Source organism: Marmota marmota, unplaced genomic scaffold (assembly GCF_001458135.2).
Source record: "Marmota marmota marmota unplaced genomic scaffold, marMar, whole genome shotgun sequence".
In the NCBI taxonomy this organism is placed as follows: Eukaryota; Metazoa; Chordata; class Mammalia; order Rodentia; family Sciuridae; genus Marmota; species Marmota marmota.
Window position 1 is genome coordinate 4,622,357 of NW_025999990.1, and position 17,719 is coordinate 4,640,075.

Consider the following 17,719-nt stretch of genomic DNA (forward strand, 5'->3'; position numbering starts at 1 on the left):
GTTTACGTGTACCTCTTTTAGTTTCATTTATACATGACATTATTAATATTTTTCATTTGAATAGTCAGTTAAAAAATTATAGCCAGTCAGGGTGGTGCATACCTGTAATTCCAATGACCTGGGAGGCTGAGGTAGGAGGATTGCAAATTTCAGGACAGCCTTAGCAACTTAGCAAGACCCTAAGCAATTTAGAGACACTCTGTTTCAAAATAAAAAGAGTTGGGGATGTAGCTTAGTGGTAAAGTGTCTATGTGTTCAATCCTCACTATCAAAAATAAATAAAATAAAATTACATATTTACCTTTTCCAGTGCTCTTCATTTCTATGTATATAGTTCAGTTGCATTTACCTGGAATCATTTTGTCAACCTGAATAATTTTCTGTAATATTTCTGGTAATACAGATTGAATGGCAATAAATTTTCTTTTTGTCTATAAATGTCCATGTTTCATTCATTTTTTAATCATTCCTTGTTGACCATAAGATTTTAGATTAGCAGGTATTTTTCCCAATACTTTTTATAATGTCTTATGGCCTCCAAAATTTATGTTGTAATGTCAGGTATCAGTAATGTTGTATACCATCACCACAATCACCCTACTAACCCTGCTCTACTTTTAAGTTTTTTATCTTTGTTTTCTAAGCAGGTTGATTATGATGTGCTAAGGTAGTTTTTTGTTCATATCTTTCTTTGCTTCACTGAGGTTCTTGAACATGTTAGCGGGTTCTTTTTAAATCAACTTGAGGAATTATGGATAATAGCTCTTTAAATATTACTTCTGATACAGACTCTTTTTCTTCTCCTCTTTGGATTCTAATTACTTGTATGTTGTGTATGTTAGACTTTATTTTCTGTTTAACCTTTCTGCATCTTTTATACTCACAATGTCATTCATCCATAATTGACAGATATCCCCCAGTCAGTGATAAATTGCTTACCTCTTAGAGGTTTTCAACTTTATGGAATTTCAAGTCATTTAATTTTTTTTACTCCCTTAGTTCTTTGATGTTTTCAAAACTATTATTTGTTTTTGAAATGGGAATGTAGTCTGCCAAAATTGCTACATCCTGCTTGAGAGCAGAAGCCTCACTTAGTCCTTTACTAGATAGTTTAATCTTAAATTTAGGTAGTATTCCTTACATATTTTGTAGTATAATACTTGGTGACTAGTCTGAGATTTTGATTTGGAAATCATATAATATAGACTATAGCTGGAACAATGTGAGTGAATAAATTTTGAAACAGGAATGTATGCTAATTTCCCTGCTCCCCCTGACCAAGCATGATTTAGCTTTCTGTGATTCCAATTACCCAGTCAACAATGGTCTGAAAATATTAAATAGAAGCTTCCAGGAATAAATTATTCATATTTTTAAGTTGTATTCCATTCTGTATAGCTTGAAGAAATCTCATACTGTTCTGTTTCAGGGCTTGAATTGTCCCTTTGTCCAGCATATCCATGCTTTATGTACTGCTTACCTTTATTTTGTTGCTAACTTAGTTATCAGATCAAGCATCATGGTATTGCAATACTGGCCTTGAGTAACCTTTATCAAAAATAAGTAAGTGCAAGAACAATGATGCTGGTATTTTTCATATGCCAAAGAGATTTCCCAGAGCTCACAAAATTTAAAATGAGAAGGAAGACTTTCCTGTATTTGGTTGGGAAAGGGTATTTTGGTTATGAAGGAATAGTACGTTTGAAATAAAAGTTTGAGAGAGATTTTCTATAGTCCCTGGGGCTAGAGTGCATTTTGAAAGAGGAGATAAGGCTGGAAAGACATGTAGGAATCAGGTACATCTTTAAAAGGATTTTTTAAATTGCAGATGTGGCCACAACAATGAGTTTATGTAGTGGACTAGAGATAGTTATCAAAGTAGTAGAGCCTCTTCAAGGTGTTAATGTCACAAAAAGAATGGCAAAATATGGAGAAAAGGGAAAGGTAGAAGCTACATGAATGTGGGGAGATAAATTTTGGTTTTCGTTATGTAAAAAAAAAAGATCAGAATCATGTACATAGTTTTTCATAATCTAAGGCCAGTTCTTGAAGTGAGTGCTGTTACTGAATATGTCGGGACTTGCTGGCACAGCAAGTGGTAGATTTAGATAACTTGAGGCTTAAAAGGGAAGCTTTGTCCAGTCTAAAATTAGTTTTGGGGAATGCCTCTTTTCTCTCTCTTCTCTTCACTCCCTATTCTGTTTATTGTGGAAGTCAGAAAATGAGCAGTGGCCACTAGAGAGGACAAGTTTAGTAAAGTAACTACAGTCCTCAGGGAAAGTTCAGATTTCAGTGAAAGCAAAGGGATGCATTGGATGAAGGAAGTATACAGTAATGAGTCTTGAGGAATTTGTTTACCATTGGAACATTAGATTATAAGGATGGAAAGAGGCATTCTCTTATATCAAACTTGATGCAATAAATTTAATTTTAAAAACTTAGTTAAACATTAGATAAACCTCCTTTCATCTGGTCCCCGGGGGATTTAATTTATACTTAAGGATTTGTATGTTTAGCAAAGTTTGTTTTGCTATGTACTTTAAAGTGTGCTCTTTTAATCCATTTCACATAATTTTAAGTATCTTTTGAGTTATAATATATCTCATGTTTAAATGGAAAATGATTTAAGAAATTTGTGTTTTAATTTTTCAGAATGCAACTATGCTAAAAGGTGAGGTATGTTGGTTATAGGAAGTGATCTAATTAAAAATTGTTGTGTTTTCATATTTTAGTTTTTATTTTAATTTAAAGGAAAACCATGTTGCTGTTTAAGATGTTTGTTTCTTTTTGACAAAGGTATGAAATTATAGCATATAACTTTTTTTTTTAGATTTGCAACAGCTGTGAAAAAGTTTGATTTCTTGAATCCACTCTTGATTTTTAGTGGTGACTGCTTAAATCCTTCAGTTTTAAGTACAATAACAAAAGGAAAGCATATGATTCCTATATTAAATGAGTTGGGAGTACATTTTGCAGTGTTTGGTAAGTATTTGTAAGCCTTTTTTATTACTTGAAATCTAATTTACATACTGCTTCTATAATATTTTATGGAACAGGAGTTAAATAACCCTGTTTATCAGTTTATAGGCACTAAGACAGAGCCAGTTATCAGGACTGTTCAGTAAATATGAAAATTTGTAATCAAACCTAGGTTTGACTTTATATGATAATATTTTTAATTGTGCCTGTTCAAAAGTAAAAAAATATTATCAGAGTACTTAAGATCATGAATTTTGAGTTAGCTGGGCCTGGGCTTGAATATGAAAGAGGAAACTATGATTGTTGAAAACCGTTGTACTAGCAATACAGTCTGGGCTGTATAGTGTTTGACTCCCTCTCTGAAGAACATACAGATTTTCCATAAGTGGTGTTATTTTCAGTTTATTTGAATTGTTTGTAACACAAAACTATAGTTGGTTGATTTCAGTGTTCTTTTTATAGACTTTTTGGGTGGTTTCTATTCTAAGAAGGCAAGACAAACTTGTTGGTTATATTCAGCTTATTAGTTTTGCTAAGTATTATATGCAGTTTGTTTTGACACTTTAAATTATTTTTAATGAATTTAGTGCAATTTTGAGAGTATAGAAAGTACCAAGACATGGTAAATAATCACTCATAATGCCATAATTTTATGTTAACATTCTGTGACATTTCCTTAAATGTGACTAGTTCAATTGAGGTGTACTGTAAGTTTAATATACATACTGGGCTTTTAAGACTGAAAACAGAAGACTGTAAAATATCTCAATCTTTTTTTGTATTGATCTCATGCTAAAATGATAATACATTGGAATATTATGATAAATAAATAAATATATATTAAATTTCTTTTACCTATTTCTTTTTTAAATGTGGCTGCTAGAAAGTTTAAAATTACACACATTGCTTACACTTTCTTTATGTTAATGATAGTATGGAGTTTAGCATAGAGAGGCATATCTAAGCCTTAAAAAGGGAAGGGAGGAGTTCTGTGAAAAGGTTAGTTGCTAGATTACATGACCTTTAGTAAACTATTATCAGCCATTCTGAAATGCTGAAGAAGAAGGAAGAAATCTAGGAAATATATACCCTGTTTGCTTTCCTAATCAGTTCTCAAATTTCTGTATCTATCATTGGTTTGATCTAATAGGAAGCTGGCAGATAAAGGAGCCAGCTAATGAAGTCAGTAGAAGCTGGACTACCTAAAACTAGAGTAGGATAGTAAAAGGTACAGAGTAAATATAGAGGAGTCTACTGAATATTTCCATCATAATCACCCCTTTGAAATGCATTGTAAATATATTTTTAAGGACTGTACATCCTATTTTATGTATTACATTATATTATGACTTTATTAGGAAAAGTTATAATGTTCTCTTAAGTATGGGAATTATTCAGGATATATAGTTGCATTTAATTTAAATAAAAAATAAATGAAACAGAATTGTTGGTTGGAATAGCAATCAAACAGTTAGTTAACTGAGTAATTTTAAGTGTTTCCCAGAATTTGAGAAACTTTTTATAGTTTTTTTATTTGCATGACTTTAAAGTGTTTTATTGGTGCATTATAATTATACATATAATATAGGAATTAATTATGCCATTTTTAAACCTGTACAAGTTATATTTTGATGACTCTCATTCCTCAGCCCCTCCTCTTTACCTCCCTTCCTCCCTCCACCTGACACCATTCCTCTACCCTACTGGTCTTCCTTCTCTTATTATTTTTTTAAAATTAGGTATTATAATTATATATAAAAGCAGGATTCATTGTGATATATTTATTCATAGATGTAGCATAATTTGGTAGATTTTGTTCCCTAGTACTTCACTGTGCCCTCTGTTCTTCCCTCGCTCTGGATGCCTCTCTTCTATGCTGTTGGTCTTCCCTCTGTTTTAATAAGAGATACCTTTCTTATTTCTTCTTTTTTGCTCTCTTGCTTCCACATATGAGAGAAAATATTTGACCCTTGACTTTCTGAGTCTGGTTATTTCACTTAGCATGATGTTTTCCAGTTCCATTCATTTATCAGCAAATGACACAATTTTGTTCTTCTTTATGTATAAGTGAAGCTCCATTGTACATAGAACACATTTTCATCTATTGAGAGACACCTAGGCTGATTCTGTAACTTGGATATTGTGAATTGTGCTGCTATAATCATTGGAATATATGTACCATTTTAGTATGCTTTTAGTTCTTTTGTATAAATACCAACGAATGGGGTAGTTGGGCCATATGGTGGTTCCAATCCTTGTCTTTTGGGGAATTTCCATACTGCTTTTCAGTGTGGTTGTACTAATTTGAAGTCCCACCAACATCCTCACCAGCATTAATTATTTATATTCTTGATGCCATTCTAAGTGGAGTGAGGTGGAATCTCAGTATAATTTTGATTTGCATTTCTCAGAGTGCTAGGGATGTTGAACATTTTTTCATATATTTGTTGGCCATAGTATTTCTTCTTTTAAGAAATGTTTGTTTTGATTATTTTCCCATTTATTGATTGGGTTATTTGTTTTTTGGTGTTTTGTGTTTTGGGTTCTTTAAATAGTGTGGATATTAATTGCCTATTAGAATAATTGATTGTTCCTTTTCTCTGTCTATATTCACTCTCTTGGTGTTCTCATCATATTTCTGACTTCAAATCCTATTTGTTTGTTGACTCCAAAATCATATATTTGATCTTGATTGCTTGCCTCAACTCTGGATCTTCTTAACTAACTGCTTAATTGACATCTTTTTTTTTTTTTAAAGAGAGAGTGAGAGAGAGACAGGGAGAGAGAGAGAATTTTAATATTTATTTATTTTTTTTAATTCTCGGCGGACACAACATCTTTGTTTGTATGTGGTGCTGAGGATCGAACCCGGGCCGCACGCATGCCAGGCGAGTGCGCGACCGCTTGAGCCATATCCCCAGCCCAAATTGACATCTTGACTTGGAATATTGAATAGGTCTGAAATTAACCCCTCATTCCCCAACAAAATATTCTCCTCTGTAGTTGTGCTTTTCTTAGTTAATACAACTCCATCTTCTTCATCCTTGTATCTGTTAGGTAAAAACATCTTAGGTGTCATTCTCTTAGCAGCCTCAAACCAGTTTTCTAGCTGATCCTACTGGTTCTGTTTTTGAAACATGTTCAGAATCTATTCACTTTGTCCTATCCACTCTATCACCCTGCTTTAAGCAACTTTATTTCTTTTCTGGATTATTACCAGAAAATGGTTTCCTAGTTCTGCTTTTGCCTTCCCAAAGATTATTCTCATCACACCATCCACCATCTGACATTTTGAAATGTCAGATAATGTCCTCTATTAAAAAAACTCCAATGTCTCCTGAAGTTAGTCAAAGTAAAATCAAGTCTTCACAGGCCAATCAGACCTGATATGATCTAGCATTCCATTACTTTTGGGATTCACATAATATTGTCTTGTCACTCAACTTACTTTGCTGGTGCTGTTTTGTCAGCTTATATTTCTCAATCACTACTGGAGTATTCTTAACATAAATTCTGTGCTTTTGCTGTTCCCTCTTTCTGATAAAGTCTTCTTTCAGTTATTTACATGGTTGGATTTTCTTTCTTAAATATCTACCCAGAGTTGCCTTCTCTGAGGACCCTATTTAAAATTACACCCTTTACTTTTGTGTTCGATCTGCCTTTCTTGTTTTACTTTTTTCCCAAAGCAGTTATTAAGTTTCTAACATTTTGCTTAATTATTCTTTGTTTGTCTGCCTCATTCAATGAGAGTAGAATTTTTTTCTGTTTTATATTTGCTGTATTTTTAACACCAACAGTAGTGTCTGGCATGTTGGAGTTGCTCAATAATAGTTCTTTGTATATGAGTGAAGATATTTATTTGCATTGTTTTTAAGGACATGAGATTACCCCAAGTTGCTTCATAGATTACACAGTCTTGTACAGTTCAGTATTAATTTGTGTTAATATAATAAGGTTCAATACAATACAAATGGTTCAGAATTAAGTTATACAGTCTTAAATAGTTCAATTCAGTTTCAATATTTATGCCTTAAATAAGAATGGGAGATATTACATGCCACTATCTTAACTATCTTCTAAGTGAGTGTACTTATAATAAATGAAATTGTGATATTTAGAGAAAACTACTAGACTTTATCTGTCTTTACTGTATATCTTGTTTTTTTTCTTTTTAAATACACTTTATGTTTTAGAGCTGTTTTAGGTTCACAGCAAAATTGAGAAGAAGATACAGAGATTTGCCATTTATCCCCTTCTCCTGCATATGTATAATTTCTTCCATTATCAGCATTGTCATTCAGAGTGGTATATTTGTTATAGTTGATGAACCTATGTTGACATATTTTTGTCACCCAGAATCCATAATTAACATTAGGGTTCATTCTTGGTGCTGTATATTCTATGAGATTGGGCAGATTTATAACAACTTATATATATTTTTATAGTATCATAAAATAATTTCACTGCCTTAAAAATCTTCTGTTTTGCCTAATTCATCCTTCCTTCCCCTATAATCCATGGTAATCACCAATCTTTTTCCTTTATCTGCAGTTTTGCATTTTCTAGTATGTACATACATTATAGTATGTAACCTTTCTAGATAGGCATCTTTTGCTTAATAGTAAACATTTAACTTTTCTATATCCTATATTGCTTCCCCCACCCTCTTTTGGTTTTGGGGATTGAACCCAGGAGCATTTTATCACTGAACTAAATCCTCAGCCCTTTTTATTTTTTATTTTGAGGCAGGATCTTGCTAAGTTGCTTAGAGCTTTGCTAAATTGCTGAGGCTGGCTTTGAACTTGAGATCCTCCTGCCTCAGCCTTCCTAGCCACTGGGATTACAGGCGTGAGCCACCACACCCAGCTCCCATATATTTTAATGGCTTGATGATTTAATAATCCACTGTCTGGATGTAATATGCTTTATCTACTCATTTACCTACTGAAGGTCATCCTCTTTTCTTTTTATTAAAATTATTAATAAATTTGCACATTAATTGTGCAAATTAATGGGATCCCCTGTGTCATTTTTCGCATTCATATATTATGCATTATGTCTACTCTCCCTTCTACCTCTCCCATTCACTCTGCTTTTCTCTCTCCTTCAGACCCCCTTTTTCCAAACCCTAATGATCTCTCAACTTTCAGGTCATCTTTCCCCCCTCCCCGGTATACTGTTTTTCTGTGTCTGTGTTATTTCACTTAACATGATGTTCTCCCATTCTGCTCATTTTCTTGGAAATGACAGGATTTCCTTCTTTATTGCTAAGTAATACTCCATTGTATATATGTACCATATTTTCTTTATTCATTCAACTGTTGATGGGCACCTGGGATGATTGCATATCTTGGCTATTATGATCACTGTAGGTATTTCTTTTGTATGCTGACTTTGTTTCCTTCAGATATATGCTCAGGTGTGGTATAGCTAGATCCTATGATTGGTGTATTTTTAGCTTTTGGGGGAAACTTTGTATTCTTTTTATAGTGGCTATACTAATTTATTTTTCCATCAATAGTTTATAAGAGTTCATTTTTTCCCACATATTTGTCAGCATTTGTTGTTTTTTGCCTTTTTGATAATAGCCATTCTAACAGGTGAGATGAACTCTCAATGTAGTTTTTTCATGTATTTTATTTGTTTATAATTTTTTTCACTTACATTATATTTATTTTGGATATTTGTACTACTTTTTTTGAGAAGTGTTAATTTTCCAATTTTTGTTTGGATCACTTATTTTTTGTTAGGTTTTCTGAGTTCTTTATACATTAAAAACATATTGATTGATTCCAGGTTTTGACAGTTATAAAATAGCTGTTTTTCAGGTGTTTACGTAGATATAAATTTTCAACTCTTTTGAGTGAATATGAAATGTATGATTGCTGGGTCATATGGTGAAATTGTGTTGTAAAAAAACCCTGCAAAACTGGGCTGGGTTGTAGCTCAGTCGGTAGAGCATTTGCCTAGCATGTGTGAGGCACTGGGTTCAATCCTCAGCACCACATAAAAGTTAACAAACAAAATAAACATGTTGTGTTCTTCTACAACTAAAAATAATTTAAAAACCTTGAGAAACTATCTTTAGAAATGGCCATATCATCTTGCATTCCCAAAAACAGTGAATGAATTACTTTGTTCTACGTCTTTGTCAGAATTTGGTGGTGGTAGTTTTCTGGATTTTGGTTATGTTAATAGGTTTGTAGTAATACTGACATAATTTGTATCTGTGTGATGACATACAATATATTGCATTTTGTCATGTGTTTTCTGACCTGTTAAAGACTTTTGACTCATTTTTATTTAGGTTGTTTTCTTTCTTATTGTTGAATTTTAAGAGTTCTTTATAGATTTTGGCTAGCAAACCTTTATCAGATATGTCTTTCACAGATTTTTCCCCCTAATCTTTGGGTTATCTTTTCATTGTCTTGACAGTGTCTTTTTCAGAAGAGAAATGTTTATTTTAATGAAGTCCAGCTTATCCACCTTTTTTTTGCCTTTAATTTTGTTTCTTAAAGTGGCATTGCCAAATTTATGGTTATTTAGAGTTTCTCCTGTATTATCTTAATTTTAAGAGTTTTACACTTTCTGCATTTGAACTGTAGGTCTGCATTCCATTTTAATTAACTGTAGTAAAGAATCTGTTCTAGGCTTATTTTTTGCATGTGAATGTTCAGTTTTTTCATCAACATTTGTTGAAAAGACTGTTCTGTTGTCTTTGCTCCTTTGTCAAAGATTCATCTATTGTGTTAGTGTGAATCTTTTTTACAACTCTTTATTTGTTCTTTTGATCCATTTGTCTTTTTTTTCACCAATCACCTGTCTTTAATACTGCGTGTAGCAAGTCTTTTTTAAGTTGATGGACACAATATCTTTATTTTATACATTTTATTTTTATGTGGTGCTGAAGATTGAACACAGTGCCTAACAAGTGCTAGTCAGTTGCTCTACCACTGAGCTATAGCTACAGCCCCATATAATAAGTCTTAAAGTCAACTTGTGTCAGTCTTCTCACTATTTTGTTGACTATTCTGGGTCTTTTCATGTTCCATATAAATTTTGGAATAAATTTTCTGATATCCACAAAATAATTTCTTTTTTTTAAAAATTTTTTATTGTTGGTTGTTCAAAACATTACAAATTTCTTGACATATCATATTCCACACTTTGATTCAAGTGGGTTATGAACTCCCACCTTCACCCCATACACAGATTGCAGAATCACATCAGTTACACATCCATTGATTTACATATTGCCATACTAGTGTCTGTTGTGCTCCGCTGCCTTTCCCATCCTCCACCATCCCCCCTCCCCACCTCTCCCCTCACAAAATAATTTCTTTTGATTGGGATTTTGATTAGGATCTTATTGAACCCATAGATCAATTTGGGAAGAACTAATATCTTGGCAATATTGAGTCTTTCCATGAATATTCAGTATATCTCCATTTATTTAGTTCTCTGATTTCTTTCCTCATGTTGACTATATACATATTTTGTTAGATTTATACCTAATTATTTCATTTTTAGGAGTGCTAATTTAAATGGTGTTATTTTAAATTTTCTATGAGAAACTAGAATCCTTTTGAAGTAGGTAAGTGTGCTTAGACTCACTAAAATTTCAAATTTGCATATTATTAACCCAGGATTAATTATACCATTGTATTTCCCCCATATTGTAAGGCTTCTTTTCCCTCCTTTTTTTGCACCTTAATTAATTAATTAATTTCTTTACACATAGCTGAAAGTGATGTTACAGTACATAAGTTATTTACAACTGTGAAAGTAATGTGTTGCAAAATAAATTATCTAGAAGGCATCAAAAGTCCCTCCTTCTTAATAGGAATAGGAAAAGCATTGGAATGAATCTAACATGGCTTTCTCATGTGTATATATGAATACACCACAGTGAATCTCAACATGTATCTCTACAAGACTGGGATCCTAATTAGAATGAGATATATTCAGTGTTTGTGTAAATACATCAAAATAGATTTTACTGTCATGTATAAATAAAAAGAACAAAATAAAAATTAAAAAGGATTTTTTGATAAAACAATGCTATCTGAATTGCAAAAAATCTGTAAAATGAAGGCCTCTAAAACTTATCATATGTAAATGGAAGTTGGAGTAATTCAATGTAGTATGTGATAAAATGCTTGCTCTTAACACATAGTCTTACAAGTGTTGAAAATTCTATTGTTTGGAGAACTACAATAATTAAATATGAAAATGAAATAACAAAAAACATTTTGTTTTTCTTTATAGGAAACCATGAGTTTGATTTTGGTGTGGATATTTTGGAAGAATACATGAAACAAATGCATTTTACATGGTTTCTCAGTAATGTCTATGACAGATTTACTTCTGAACCTCTTGGACATGGTGCAGTGAAAAAAATTATTCACTGGAACAATATAAAAATTGGGTTAATGGGATTAGTTGAAGAAGATTGGCTAGATACCTTGGCTACTGTTAATAAGTCAAATGTAAATTATAAAGATTATGTTGAAGTTGCTAATGAAATAGCAATAGAACTTAGAGAAGAAGGAGCAGATCTTGTTATTGCAATGACTCATATGAAATGGGGAAATGATACCAGACTTGCCCAACGAGCAGAAGGGGTCAATTTGATTCTAGGAGGCCATGACCATGATTATGGAATCAGGAAGGTGAATGAAACTTGGATTGTCAAAAGTGGATCTGATTTTAAAACCTTGACAAAAATAAATATAAGACTGTTTGGTGAATCTTTTCAATATGTATTTGAGAAAGTGGACATTTTGAGTTACCTGGAAGAAGATTCACATATTAAAGCAATAGTAAAAGATTTTACTCAGAACATACAGGTATGCGAATTGCTTATATTATTTAAGTACAGACTGATCACATGGACAGTAGTGCAAAATAATAGTATGTAATTAGTAAATAACCAATAGTGCACATGGCATCTTCTTCAAAATAATAAACAGTAGTTTTTGCTTTATTAGATTTGGACTTTCATGTTCCACTTATATTTTATTTTGGCGTTATAAGTATATAACAGGAATTTTGTAAGTATAACAGGAATTTTTATAAATATAACAGGAATTTAGATTGGCTTCAGTAGACTTATTTAGCAATCACTATGAAAACACTTTTCTGTACTTAATTCTGCAAGAATTTATTTTTTATTGAAGGGATTACTTCTACTTCTCAAAGAAGCACCGGGTTAACAAAATTACAGGTGACTTTTACATCAGTTTATAATGACAAACATTCTTTTCTCCCTTCTTTCTTCTTGAATACCATAAACTTTTATAGGCATTTGAAAGTCTTGTTTTTTTTTCAAGTATCCTCTACATATTGGACAAACTGTAGTTCCTTATAGGTGCATGTGTATGTTACATTTGTAACAGCTGATGGGAAATATAAACCAGGTTGTATTTACATCTTTGTATGCATTGTTTCATATGATCTTGAGTACCTGAATTGGTTCTGTGTGAACAGAGCTCCCTATTTTGATTTTGGTTGGCGTATTAATGGATGGCTTTGTTTTGGATAAGCGTGGTGTCAGGAACTGCTTTTTTATAGTAGTTTTCTGTTTCTCTAATGTATAGATGGTATTTCTTAAAATTTATGATAACCTGACTCTTGAAATGTCTTTGAAAAATAAATTATTGTTGAAATATGTATTATTTTGATATCTATTTAGTACATTATTTGGAGAGGAAGAGTTTCCATAGATTATTCAATTTTGGAGGTAAAGAAGAAATGATTGAGAAGAGAAAAAATTAATTTAAATGCTGATAAATGTTTATTTTAGATAGCTTATTTTTTTCCTTGTTTTAGTATATGTTAGAAGAAGTTCTTTGCCCAATTGACATGGAATTAGATGGTCGTGAAATTACTGTGAGAAGATCTGAGAGCAATCTTGGAAATTTGGTAACTAATGCAATGTTGGAAGCTACTCATGCTGATGTAGCACTACTCAATTCAGGTGATTTCATTATTTAATTTGTTAAAAATAAACACAAAATGACGAAAATTAGATTTTTAAAATGTACAATAACAGTATTCCTTTTTTAATACATGCAAAGTCCTATATCAAAATTCATTCCATTAACTCGATGAGATCAGCCCTTTTATTTTTTGTTATGCTTAGGTACAACATTTAGCATTAGGTACTCTATTTGAAAATTAAAGCATCCGGTTTTTAATTTTTAATGAGATTTGAATGAAAATGTGGCCTCATTGTTATCTCTCTTAAATATGGTGTGCTATCAAGTTTTGATGATATGAGAAGCAATGGACTGAAATCTTTCATTTAACTTTTGTTCTTTACCCAAGCTCCTACCTGAGCTATAAGAGGAAGTGATGAGGGAAATCTTGTAGGGTAAATGGGGAAACTGTTCATAACCTAACCAATTTTGTGTACTAATAGTTTGAAGTTGACTTATCTTGGGTTATGAGATATTAAAATTCTCTATAGAAAATTTCTAGCACTTTTTTGAAACAAGCCTTGATCAATATGCTATAATCTAGAGCTTTAGATACTGTGTATAGTCACAGTGAGTATGAGATGGATGACTTCAGAAATTTAGAATGTAACATCATGTAATATTCTAGCTATACATTCCTCTTAATGCTATTTCCACTGAAAATACAAGTGATCTTAATCTTACACACAAATAATTAAACTTGTGGAAACACTTTCTAAGAGTGAAATTTGTTTAAATTTAAAATTATTAACTTACAATTATTTTGTTTTTGCCCCCTGTGGACATCTTTAAAAATAGACAATCTTTGCTTTGGAATTTCTTAGGCAAGTTCCTGTCTGAAAACAGGAGATGAGGTAGTGGCTTTCCAGTTGTTGTATTCTTTCCAGTTGTTGTAATTTAGGAGAAAATGGTAGCTAATATGAAATTAAATCTTCCAAAAATGAATATGCTAGACATTATTAAGATAGAAGTAAACATGGGGAAGAGATTAGAAAAATAATCAGGAACTTTTATCAAGTGTGGTATATAACTCTGAACTTTTGAACATAAGACATAAAGGTGACATTTTATGGAAGAAATTAAATTAAAATGCATATTACTTTTTTCTTTTAAATTATTATAGGTACACTCAGATCTGATCGAATACATCCAGTAGGGAATTTCACTTTGCATGATCTTTTGGCTGTTCTTCCGATAGTAGACCCAGTTTTAGTTGTTAGAGTAACAGGTGCACAGCTGCTTGAAGCACTTGAAAATGGGGTATACAAGTACCCAGCTCTCGATGGGAGGTATGTATAAACGTTTCTAATAAGTGACACACTCATCAATTATTTTTTATATAATGAAACTAAAATAAATGACTTAACATTTTTAAGGTTTAAATTTGTAAAACTTTAAAATGTTAATGTGTAAGGGTGATTATAAAATCATCTCAAATTTTTAGTATTGTGAGACTGTCAAAGTATTAGAATGTAAAAAATATACTTCCTATTAAAAATTAGAGTTATTTATTTGTTTATTGGTATATTTGGGTGGGTTCTTTCAATTTTTAAGTATCTAAAATTTTATTTTTAAAATTACTTTTCTTATTTGAGAAATAAGGTACTATTTTGTGGTCAGGCTTTATATACAAATCCCACTATAAAATTTGTAGGCAAATCAGAAAAACTAGTAGACTTAAAAGATTTGAGGTGCATCTCTTTCTCTTTTTTTAAAAAAAAATTATTTGTTTTAATTAGTTACATATGACAGTAGAATGCATTTATGCACTCTGATATACATAGATGAGATATAATCTCACATTTTTCTGAGTGTACATGTTGTAGAATAATATTGGCCATGCAGTCACATATATACATAAAGTAATAATGTCTGTTTCGTTATACTATCAGTCCTATCCCTACATCTCCTCCCCTCCCTTCACTTCCCTCTACCTAACTATTCTTCTCTAGTGCCCCACACCTTATTGTGAACTAGCATCTGCATGTTAGAGAAAACATTCAGCTTTTGATTTTTTGGGATTGGCTTATTTTACTCAGCATGATATTCTCCAGATCCATTCATTTACAGGCAAATGCCGTAATTTCATTCTTTTTTATAACTGAGTAATATTCCATTGTGTGTGTGTATGTGTATATATTTATACATACATACACATATACACACACATATCACATTTTCTTTATCCATTCATCTATTGAAGGTCACCTAGGTTGGTTCCATAATTTATCTATTGTGATTTGAGCTGCTATAAACATTGACATGGCTGCATTACTGTAGTATGCTGATTTTAAGTTCTTTGGGTTTAAACTGAGGAGTGGGACAGCTGGGTCAAATGGTGGTTCCATTCCAACTTTTCTGATGAATCTCCATTCTGAATCTCCATTCCAACTTTTCTGATGAATCTCTATGAATCTCCATTCATAGTGGTTGTACCAATTTGCAGTCACACCAACAATTTATGAGTGTACCTTTTCACTCCTATCCTTGCCAATATTTATTGTTGCCTGTATTCTTGATAAATGCCATTCTGACAGGAGATGAAGTCTTAGTGTAGTTTTGATTTTCATTTCTCTAATTTCTAGAGATGTTAAATACTTTTTCATGTATTTGTTGGTTGGTTGTTATATTCCTTCTTCTGTGAAGTGTCTGTTCAGTTCCTTATCCCATTTATTGATTGGGATATTTGTTTTTTTGTGTTAAGTTTTTTGAGTTCTTTTATATCCTAGAGATTAATTAATCAGAGATGCATGTGGTAAAGATTTTCTCTCAATCTGTAGGCTCTCTCCTCACATTATTGATTGTTTCCTTTGCTGAGAAGAAGCTTTTTAATTTGAATCCATCTCATTTATTGATTCTTAATTTTACTTCTTACACTTTAGGAATCTTTCTTTATAAGGAAGTCAGATTCTAGGCTGACATGGTGAAGATTTAGGCCTACTTTTTCTTCTATTAGGGTCAGGGTCTCTGTTGTAGTGCCTAAGTCTTTGATCCACTTTGAGAGTTTTTTGTGCAGTGTGAGAAACAAGAGGTTGAATTTTATTTTGCTACATATAGATTTCCAGTTTTGCCAGCACCATTTGTTGAATAAGCTATCTTTTCTCCAGTGAATGTTTTTGGCACCTGTGTCTAGTATGAGATAACCCTATTTATGTGGGTTTGTCTCTGTGTCCTCTCTTTTGTACCATTGGTCCACAAGTCTATTTTGGTGTCAATACCATGCCATTTTTGTTGCTATGGCTCTGTAGTATAGTTTAAGGTCCAGAATTGTGATGCCTCCTGCTTCACTTTTCTTGATAAGGATTGTTTTAGCTATTCTGGGTCTTTTATTTTTTCAAAATAAATTTTATGATTGCTTTTTCTAGTTCTATGAAGAATGTCATTGGGATTTTAATCAGAATTGCATTAAATCTGTGTAATGCTTTTGGTGGTATGGCCATTTTGACAATATTAATTCTGCCTATCTAGGAGCATGGAAGATCTTTCCATCTTCTGAGGTTTTCTTCAGTTTCTTTCTTTAGTGTTCTGTAGTTTTCACTGTAGAGGTCTTTCACCTCTTTTGTTAGATTGATTCCCAGGTATTTTTTGGAGGCTATTGTGAATGGGGTAGTTTTCCTAATTTCTATTTCAGTGGATTCATTGCTGATATATAGGAATGCATTTGATTTATGGGTGTTGATTTTATATCCTGTTACTTTGCTGAATTTATTTACTAGTTCAAGAAGTTTTCTGGTGGAATATTTTGGATCTTCTAAATATAGAATCATGTCATCAGCAAATAGTGACAGTTTGAGTTCTTTACATATTTTATATTCCTTTAACTTTTTTCTTCTGTCTAATTCCTCTGGCTAGAGTTTCAAGCATGATATTGAATAGAAGTGAAATATTCTATATTCATTTTCAAGAAAAGTGAAGCAGGAGGGTCACAATACCAGACCTTAAATTATGTTACAGAGCTAAAGTAATAAAAATGGCATAGTATTGGCACCAAAATAGACTTGTGAACTAGTGGTACAAACTAGAGGACAAGAGACATACCCACACAAATACATTGGTGAAAGAGGACATTCTTGTCTTGTTTCAGTTTTTAGAGAGAATACTTTCAATTTTTCTCTATTTAGAATGATGCTGGCCTTGAGTTTAGCATATATAGCTTTTACAATGTTGAGGTATGTTTGTACTATCCCTAGTTTTTCTAGTGTTTTGAACATGAAGGTGTGCTGTATTTTGTCAAATGCTTCTGCATCTATTCAGATGATCATATGATTCTTGTTTTTAAGTATTCATATGAATTATGTTTATTGATATCCATATGTTGAACCAACCCTGCATCCCTGGGATGAATCCTACTTGATGGGGGTGCACTATCTTTTTAATGTTTTTGTATGCAATTTGCCAGAATTTTATTGAGAAGTTTGCACCTATGTTCATTAGGGATATTGGTCTGAAGTTTTCTTTTTTTGATGTGTCTTTGTCTGGTTTTGGTATCAGGGTGATATTAACCTCCTAGAATGAGTTTGGAAGGGTTCCCTCTTCTGTTTTATGGAATACTTTCAGGAGTATTGGTATTAATTCTTCTTTGAATGTCTTGTAGAACTCAGCTGAGAATCTGTGTGGTCCTGGGCTTTTCTTGGTTGATAGGCTTTTGATGGCATTTTCTATTTCATTATTTTAAATTGATCTCTTTAAAACATGTATGATCTCCTCATTTAGTTGGGTAGTTCATATGTCTCTAGAAATGTGTTGATTCTTCGATATTT

General features: G+C 32.1%; 1 protein-coding gene across 1 annotated transcript in view; it reads left to right on the forward strand.

Annotated features, from left to right (window-relative positions):
• Nucleotides 1–17,719, forward strand: part of LOC107139293 (snake venom 5'-nucleotidase-like) — a 60,386-nt gene that overhangs the window by 20,241 nt on the left and 22,426 nt on the right. The window contains exons 2-5 of the mRNA XM_015482174.2: nt 2,831–2,982; nt 11,248–11,828; nt 12,811–12,958; nt 14,083–14,248. Of these exons, the coding sequence (XP_015337660.1) occupies nt 2,831–2,982; nt 11,248–11,828; nt 12,811–12,958; nt 14,083–14,248 (1,047 nt within the window). The remainder of the gene's footprint in view (nt 1–2,830; nt 2,983–11,247; nt 11,829–12,810; nt 12,959–14,082; nt 14,249–17,719) is intronic.